This window comes from Pteropus medius, unplaced genomic scaffold, assembly GCF_902729225.1.
Source record: "Pteropus medius unplaced genomic scaffold, Ma_sr-lr_union100, whole genome shotgun sequence".
Taxonomy (NCBI): domain Eukaryota; kingdom Metazoa; phylum Chordata; class Mammalia; order Chiroptera; family Pteropodidae; genus Pteropus; species Pteropus medius.
In genome coordinates, this window is record NW_024352785.1 from 12702439 (window position 1) to 12711402 (window position 8964).

Below are 8964 nucleotides of genomic sequence, written 5' to 3' on the forward strand. Positions count from 1 at the left end.
GCTATTTCTACCACATCTGTAGTCACTTCCTCCACTGAAGTCTTGAATCCCCTCAAAGTCATCCAGGAGGTCGGGAATCAACATTTTCTAAACTCTTGTTAATGTTGGTATTTTGACTTTTTCCCACGAATCACAAATGTTCTTAATGATGTCTAAAATGGTGAACCCTTTTCAGAAGTTTTCAACTTACTAGGCCCAAATTTATCAGAAGAACCACTATCTATGGCATCTGTAGCCTTAAGAAATGTATTTCTTAAAAAATAAGACTTGAAAGTCAAAACTACTCCTTGATTCATGTCTGCAGAATGGATGTTGTGTTAGCAGGCATGAAAATGTTAATCTTGTTGTACATCTCCATCAGAGCTCTTGGATGACCACATATATTGTCAATGAGCAGTAGTAATATTTTATTTTATTTTTATTTGTTTGTTATTTTATTATTATTATTTTTTTAGCGCCTACAGCACCTGGTCTTCCTAGGTGGTCTCCCATCCAAGTACTAACCAGGCCCAACCCTGTTTAGCTTCCGAGATCAAACGAGATCGAGCGTGTTCAGGGTGGCATGGCCATAGACAAAGCAGTAATATTTTAAAAGGAATCTTCTTTTCTGTGCAGTAGCTCTCAACAGTGGGCTTAAAATATTTAGTAAACCGTGTTGTATGCTATCATTCAGGCTTTGTCATTCTTTAATGTAGAGCATAGGCAGAGTCAATTTAGCATAATTCTTAAGGGCCCTAGGATTTTTGGAGTGCTTATAAGTGAGCGTAGGCTTCAACTTAAAGTCACCAGCTGTATCGGCCCCTAACAAGAGAGTCAGATTGTCCTTTAAAGCTTTGAAGCTAGGCATTGACTTCTCTCTAGCTATGGAAGTCCTAGATGGCATTTTCCTCCAATATAAGGCTGTTTTGTCTACATTGAAAAGCTGTCATTTCCTTATTTTAGCTAGTTCTGGATAACTAGCTTCATCAGCACTTCTTGCTTTACCTTGCACTTTTTTGTTATGGACAGCTTCTTTCCTTAAACCTCATGAACCAACCTCTGCCAGCTTCCAGCTTTTCTTCTGCAGCTTCCTCACCTCTATCAGCCTTTATAGAATTGAAGAGAGTTAAGGCCTTGCCTGTGGGTTAGTCTTCAGTTTAAGGGAATGTTGTGGCTGGTTTGAGCTTCTACCCACTGAAACTTTTTCCGTATTAGCAAAAAGGCTGTTTCACTTTCTTATCATTCATGTGTTCCCTAGAGTAAAACTTTTCTTTCAAGAACTTTCCCTTTGCATTCATAACGTGGCTGTTTGGTGCAAGAGGCCTATCTTTCAATCTATTTCAGCTTTTGACATGCCTTCCTCACTAAGCTTAATCGTTTCTAGCTTTTGATTTAAAGTGAGAGATGTACACCTCTTCCTTTCACTTGAACAGTTAGAGGCCATTGTAAGGTTATTAACTGTCCTAATTTCAATATTGTTGTATCTCAGGGAATAAGGAGGCCCAAGGAGAGGAGAAGAACAGGGAAACGGCAGGCCAGTAGAACAGTAGGAACATACACATTTATCTATTAAGTTAACTGTCTTATTTGAGCACAGTTCATAGCACCCCATAATAATTACAACAGTAACATCAAATATCACTGATCATAGAATACATAACAGATGTAATAATGAAAAAGTTTTAAAATTTCAAGAATTACCAAAATGTGACATAGAGACATGAAGTGAGCAAGTGCTGTTGGAAAAATGACAGCAATAGACATGCTCGATACAAGGTTGCCACACACCTTCCTTTGTAAAAAGAACACAGTATCCATGAAGTTCAATAAAGTGAAGCAGAATACAGCAATTTATGCCTGTAGAGAGCCCAGTAATAGACCCACACATATATATTGGACTAAAAATAAAGATACAAAGAAAATTCAATGTAAACAATTGTTGAAAATAATAATTGGATGCTGATATGAAGAAAAATGAACCTAAGTACAAACCTCACCCCTTTCACAAAAAATAACCGAAAATGGATAGTAGACCTACATGTAAATACAGAACTACAAATCTTCTAGAATAAAGTGTAGGAGAAAATCTAGGTGACCTTGGGTTTGGTGATGGTTTTTTATATACAACACCAAAAGCATAACCTATGAAAAAAATAGTATATTCAAGATTTAAAAAAAATTATCCCCTTCTTAATATCTGAATGGCAAATAAGCATAAAATGTTCAACATCAGTAGCCATCAGGGACATGCAAACTAAATTCACCATAAGATACTACTCTGTACACTGAACTGGCCAAAATTAAAGATTGTAGGATACCAAAACTAAGTATTTATGAGGATGTGAAAAAATTGGAACACTCACGATTTGCTGATAGAAGTATAAAATGATAAAACTGCTTTAGAAAACTGCTTGGCAGTTTCTGATAGCTAAATATGCACCTGGTATGACCCAGCAGTATATATTCTTACATATATACCCAAGAGAAATGAAAATACACATGCACAAAAAGACTTGTATAGGAATGTTCTTAAACAGCTTTATAATAGCCAAAACTGGAAACAACACAAATGTCCGGCAGGAAACTGCGATACATTTATGGAATAGAATACTGTTCAGCAATAAAATCATGACCTACTGATAGATGAGACAACATAGATTAACTTCTTAAACATGTTGCAGGAAAAGAAGCTAGGCAAAAAAGAGTATATACTATAAAATTTCATTTTTTTGAAGTCCAGGCAGAACTAATCAGATAGAAATCGGAGTAGTGATTATCTTTGTGAGAGAGGAGGATTGACTACAAAGAGGCATGAGGGAACTCTGGGATGATGAAACCATTTTGTGTTGATATAAGTGTCCATCTTTCAAAGCTCATCAAGGATGTATACTTAAAATTTCTGCATTTTACTCTATATGAGTTTTATCTCAAAGTACTGGTAAAATTTTTAAAATTCCTCTCCATAATTAGATTTATTTAGATTCCTACAGTAATCATAATTAAGTGTTATTGAATACTTACTATATGCCAGGTACTATGTATACTATGACTGTATTAACTAATCTTCACACAAACCTATTAAGCAGGTGGTGTTATCTCTTTTACAAACGATGAAACTGAGACTTAGGTTAAGTAATTCACCTAAGGTATACATTTAAACCCAGGCAAAAACCTGGTATTCTAACTCCTGAATCTTCACTTTTCATCATTATGCCATATTGTCTTTGAGCTATAAACAGATTTTTTTTTTTTGTCCCTTTGTTAGGCTAGATTTTTTAAATAAAAATATTATAATTTTATATTTTTGATATTTATATTACCATGTCTTCAAGTTCATTACTGTTTTAATCTCTTGATCTGATCCAGTTTTTCATTCAAACATTGTAGGTTTTTATCTCTAGACTTTTGACTAGAGTCTTTGATTATATCTTTCATGTCCCTGTTTAATGTGTCAGTCTTTTGTCCAGCTTCTTGAACATATGGAATACAGTTATGACGACTTTTAATTTCCTTATCTACTAATTCTGTCTTCTATCATTTCTGGGTTAGTTTCAATTGGATTTTCTTCTCCTTAAGGGTTGTATTTTCTGGCTTCTTTGCACGCCTGGTAATTTTTTATTAGATGCCAGACATTATAAATTTTACTTTATTAGGTGCTAATTATTTTTGTATTCCATACATATTTTTGAGCTTTGTTCTGGGAATAATTTACTTGTAAACAGATTAGAGGACTCTGTTAAATAGGACCAAAGCAGCATTTGGTATGGGGCTAATTTTGCCCTACTATTGAGATAAAAACCCTTCTAAGTACTTTATCCTGTGCCTGGTAAATTATGAGATTTTCTCCTATGGCTGTTGAGAACAGGAACTGAGTTCAGTTGGTTTCCCTTCCCTTGTGCCATGACCAGAAAACACTCTACAGGCAATAAGTTGGGTAGTTGTATGACTCACTCAGTTTGTTTCCCATCTCTTAGAAATCATTTTTCTTCATTGCGTGATGCCCAATGTCGCAAACCATTGTTTCCTACATATCATTTAATTTTTTTAATTGTTTCAGGCAGAAAGGTAAATCTCTTCTAACATTCAACCTTGGTCAAAAGCCAGAAGTCTGTTTCTTATACTATTAAGTCTGTTTCTTATACTATTTCTTACACTCTTTTTACTTTTTTTTTTTTAACTTTCAGCTTTTATTTGCCATGATAGTGGAGCCACTGTTTTAGCATATGCTCCAAAACATCAGTTACTAATATCATGTGGCAGAAAAGGGTTTACCTGTATATTTGACCTTCAGCAACGACAACAGAGACAGCTTTTCCAGAGCCATGATTCTCCTGTTAAAGCCATTGCTATTGATCCAACTGAAGAGTACTTTGTTACAGGATCTGCCGAAGGCAACATAAAGGTAAATATAGTTATGCCACAGTATCTATAGAATGAAAATAAATCTTCAGAAAACTTAGGTCTGTAGTCATACTGATGATATCAGTCTACTTAAATAATAGAAATTTTAACTCCTTTGTAGTCCATGATGTTAATTGCTAGTTAATAAATCTTATAATGAATGAAATATTATTAAACTTGAAAATTATCTATTTTTCAATTGTTTTCAAATATGCTTAATTTAATGCATGCAAAAGAACTGGATTTTCCATGGATATAAATATATTTCAGACATTAGAATTAGTCTTGACTGCATGTTGAGAATTACTGATTCAGTTTCCAGTGCCATGAAATATACTGCCATATTTCTTTATGACCATTTTTTCATTTATAGCATCATCATGCAACCTCTCAGTGCTTGAATTAAGAATTCTGAAAGCACCTGGATAAGCCCTGCCTATAACAGTATTTCTCAAACTCCACTGTGTTTAAAACTTATAGGTTGTTTAAAATGTTAAGTAGCTTGTCAGAAATGTTAAGCAGCTTATTAAAAATGTACCCCGCTCCAAAAATACTGTTGCTAGGTCCCACCCCAAAAAATAGTAAGTCCAGGGTTCAGGACTGTGCATTTTTGTAACACATGCCCGAGTGGTTTTGATGAAGGGTCCTCGGGCCACATTTGGAAATATCTGCAGGAATAAGTAAGTTTAGACTAATCTCTAAATTATTCTAATGTTCAGTAACCTACTGGAGTAGTCTAATTTCTTAGAACCCACTAATTTAAGCACTAGAGAGACTATTCAGTGTGAATAAATTAGACTACTTTGTTAGAACCAGCATATTGTTTTCATAATTCTCAGCCAGGAAAAAAAGTTAACTAGAATTATAGAATTTTGAAAAGACATTTCTTAAAATCAAATGTATACACCAACTTCCATACAGAATTATTCTTCTTTATTTTGAAGCTAGTTTTTTATTTTAACTGCTCTCAGTTTAGGTGTTCACATTATGTTTTAGATTAGTTCTTTAGTTTGTACTCTGATTCTGAGGTTTAATATTTAATTAAGTGAAAAAAGATTTGAAATTATACAATGTAGTATTCAGAAACCACAGTTTAACAATTTCTACAATAGTCAGAACTTATTTCTTAGGGAGAAGAAAGATTTTTTTTTTAATATGATCTAAAAAAATCAGGAAATAAATTGGTTTCCCTAAACTTAAAATGTTGTCCCGAAAGCATTTAGATTCTTCATATATGTGAAGATGCTTATTAATTACTTTTGGAACAAACACATTTATTTTGGTAAGGTCTAAAAATAAAAAATTTCTACTTAGTAAATTAAGTATACTGAAATTATAATAATTAACTTTATCTTGCAATTGGAACATAGTTTTGTCTGGTCTGAGAGCCTCTGGATGTGTGGTACTTCCCTCTTTCCAACGGTTCTGATCCCCCGGTAGGTATTCTTTATTGTAGGGAAAGGATTACCTCACTGTAGAACTATACAGCAAAAATTTTGCTATGAGAAGAAATCTTTATTGTGGTCTCCATGATCGTGCAAGTTTCTGTAGCTTTGTACACTTAACTTATTTGTACCTAAGTTTTCAAATCTCCAATGCAAGGTTTAAAATGCCTTCCTCTAATAATGAATTTTGAAGAATGTAATAATATCAAAGTGATTTAGAAAACTGCAACACTCTGTACAGAATTAAGATGTCATGACCTTAGTCCTACACAGGTTTTCTCCATTCTTGTTTTAGAAATTCCTTATTTGCACAGGAAGACAGGCCTAAATTTTACATTTGGATATTTTATGTAATCGTCAACCCCAATTTTTATTTTGTTCTTAATATCTTTTAGATTTGGAGTCTCTCTACTTTCAGTCTTCTTCACACTTTTATTAATGAACATGCTCGGCAATCCATTTTCAGAAATATTGGAACCGGAGTGATGCAAATTGAGACAGGGCCTGCAAATCACATTTTTTCATGTGGAGCTGATGGAACAATGAAAATGAGAATACTGCCAGATCAGTTTAGCCCATTAAATGAAGTGTTGAAAAATGATGTGAAATTTATGCTTTAACAATAAGATGTATAATTTATTACCTATTCCGTAGACATGGCCAACACATATAATGTACAGTGATTACTTTCTGTGCCACAAATAAGCTAATGCTTTCTTGTTTTCATATTTATTTTATGGAGCTTTGCCCTTGATGCACTGATGCCTTAAAAATTTAACAAGATCGTTCAGAATTAGACTACATTGCCCGAAGTAGAATGTGTAAGTAATGCTGTAATAATAATACATATAGTATGTTAATAGTATATCATAGTGTTAAAGGAGTTTTGTTTTCTTATGGTTGATAAACTCTTCTGCAGATATCTCTACATGAATTTCTTTCACAGTAAAACATACCCTTTATGTAAAGGCAGTTGGACATGAGTCATCACTTAATTCACCACACTCTCACTTTTTCAAATTTATATGTCTCAAACTCTTCTCTTAATGATAGATTGATATTTGGGTAAGAATCAAAAAAATAATGAACATCTGTTTTAAAGCTGTCACTGGGACTTCAGTGATAAATGAGCCAAATGGTTCATTATGTAACTTTTCATCAGTTTCTCTTCTGGAGCTTGAACATGTATACATGTGTGGTTGTGTGTAAATATGTAATATATCTTACACATCTTATTTTAACTTACTTTATGTGTATATGAGAAAACTACAAGTCATGTGTTTTTGTGCCATAACAACTACTGCCACCAGAATAACTTTTTTTGCAGCTGTTTTTTTTCCTTTTTTTTTTTTTTTAATTTTTGAATGCTCATCTTAATTTTCAAATAAATTTCAGGAAGACTTCCAAGATTATTATTTTAAAGATTACACTGAATCAAATCTTAGCAGGCAATAACGATTCTGTGTTGGCATATATGAGACAATTAAAAAAGTTTATAAATTTGTGAAAGGATTTTTTGAGCATCAAACAAACTTTTTACTTTTATTTCTTTTTTTTTTTAGGTGCCTTTAGTCTCAAAGTTTTGAAAACCTTATAGCAGTGTATTTAGAAATGAATGTGAAAACAGTCAAATAGATATTTACAAATGTAAAATACTTGCCAGATCTACCATTAATAGGAAATAAACTAAACCTTATATTTTATTATTTTTTGCCAAAATATATTATTTTATTATAAAATATGACCAAAATATTAAAAATGCACAATGCTTTTAACTTAAATGTGCTAACCCTTATTCTCTCTGTTTTGTGCTGTACCTTTTCTGATTCAGAATTAGAAAACTTGATAAATACTTGATTTTAACCAAGGAGAGAGGCAGATGGAACTAAGTGTTTAAGGGGCAATTATATGCTATTTAGCTTCAATATATTTTGTTAATAGGAACTATAAGAACATTTTTATGTAACAAAATATGGACATCTGTTATCTTGGAAATTAAAGGGTTAAATAAAGCAAAGAAATGAAGGGCTGGTAAAATGAATTTTGTAATATCCTCAGGATACTTTTATCTTAAAAGTATATTGTTAAAGATTTTGTAAATTGTATTCATAATTTTAAATGTGTTGAGCAAGTTGCAGTGAAAACACTCATTATGTAGAGAGTTGATGTGCACATAATAACCTGTACGTATAAATTGTGCAATAACAATATGTGACTATTTTGCCATGGAGAAATCTGTGACAGCATTGCAAACACCATTGTTTGATGTAGTTAAACTTAAGTTATTTTTCAGTAATTTCTTTACAAATCAAGATTCAAAAGGCTTTGAACACTTCATTGAGATAGAAAATTTATTATTATGCTTATTAGAAAAAAGGCATTGTGGATAAACAATTAAGCATTTTAATTGAGGGTTTATATGAACAATAAATTATGTAAGCCCATATGTATTTACATTCAGAGTCATAATATTTTAAATAAACAATCATACAATGAGTTTTAGTATGCTATTGTTTTAAGTAATATTTATGCCATTTTTGTTGACTTAAAGTATATGTCACATTTTAAAATGGAGAAATTCTATGTGTATTTGAGTAATGTAGGAAGGATTGGATAATTTTTCCAGATACCCTGTTCTTCCTAATCTTGACATAATAGGTAAGCATTATTCAAATAAAGTGAAAATAAAAATAGTTGAAATGTATGTTTAAATACAAAATGATATGTACATATAGGTAAAATTTCATCCACATTAATGGAGTGAATACATCAAAATATATTTTTTAAATTGTGCATTTTCTAAGAATGTGGTTTTGTAATGATGGAAAAATTCACAACATTGCAAGTCTCATTTTCTGAAATGTAGGAATTTTCTTACATAGAATCATGGAACAGTCAACTCCATCCTCCTTTCTTGCTCTCTCTTTGTCTTGCTCAAATTCATTTTTGTTTTTTTAATTGCTTTTAAAAAGAAAAACATTGCAGAAATTTCTCACAGTTGCCTCAATCAGAACACAATACAAAAATACCCACTTAAAGAAAATCTTTATACAACCTTAGAGGGTGAGAAATCTTTTTAAGGTTGGAAACCTAGATAGACGTATTTTACTAAACAAAAAATTTAAATGTCATATGGCAG

At 32.2% G+C, this 8964-nt stretch overlaps 1 protein-coding gene and 1 non-coding gene across 3 annotated transcripts in view; one reads left to right on the forward strand and one right to left on the reverse strand.

The window, feature by feature from the left end:
• Positions 1 to 8518, forward strand: part of DMXL1 (Dmx like 1) — a 126409-nt gene extending 117891 nt beyond the window's left edge. For both annotated transcript variants that reach the window (XM_039848516.1, XM_039848517.1), the window contains one exon: positions 6221 to 8518. In XM_039848516.1, coding sequence (XP_039704450.1) covers positions 6221 to 6445 — 225 coding nt within the window. In that variant the 3' untranslated portion in view covers positions 6446 to 8518. The remainder of the gene's footprint in view (positions 1 to 6220) is intronic.
• On the reverse strand, positions 456 to 574 carry LOC120591066 (5S ribosomal RNA). The gene has a single exon (XR_005649826.1). It is a non-coding gene; the product is annotated as a 5S ribosomal RNA (ribosomal RNA).
• Positions 8519 to 8964: the final 446 nt, after the last annotated feature.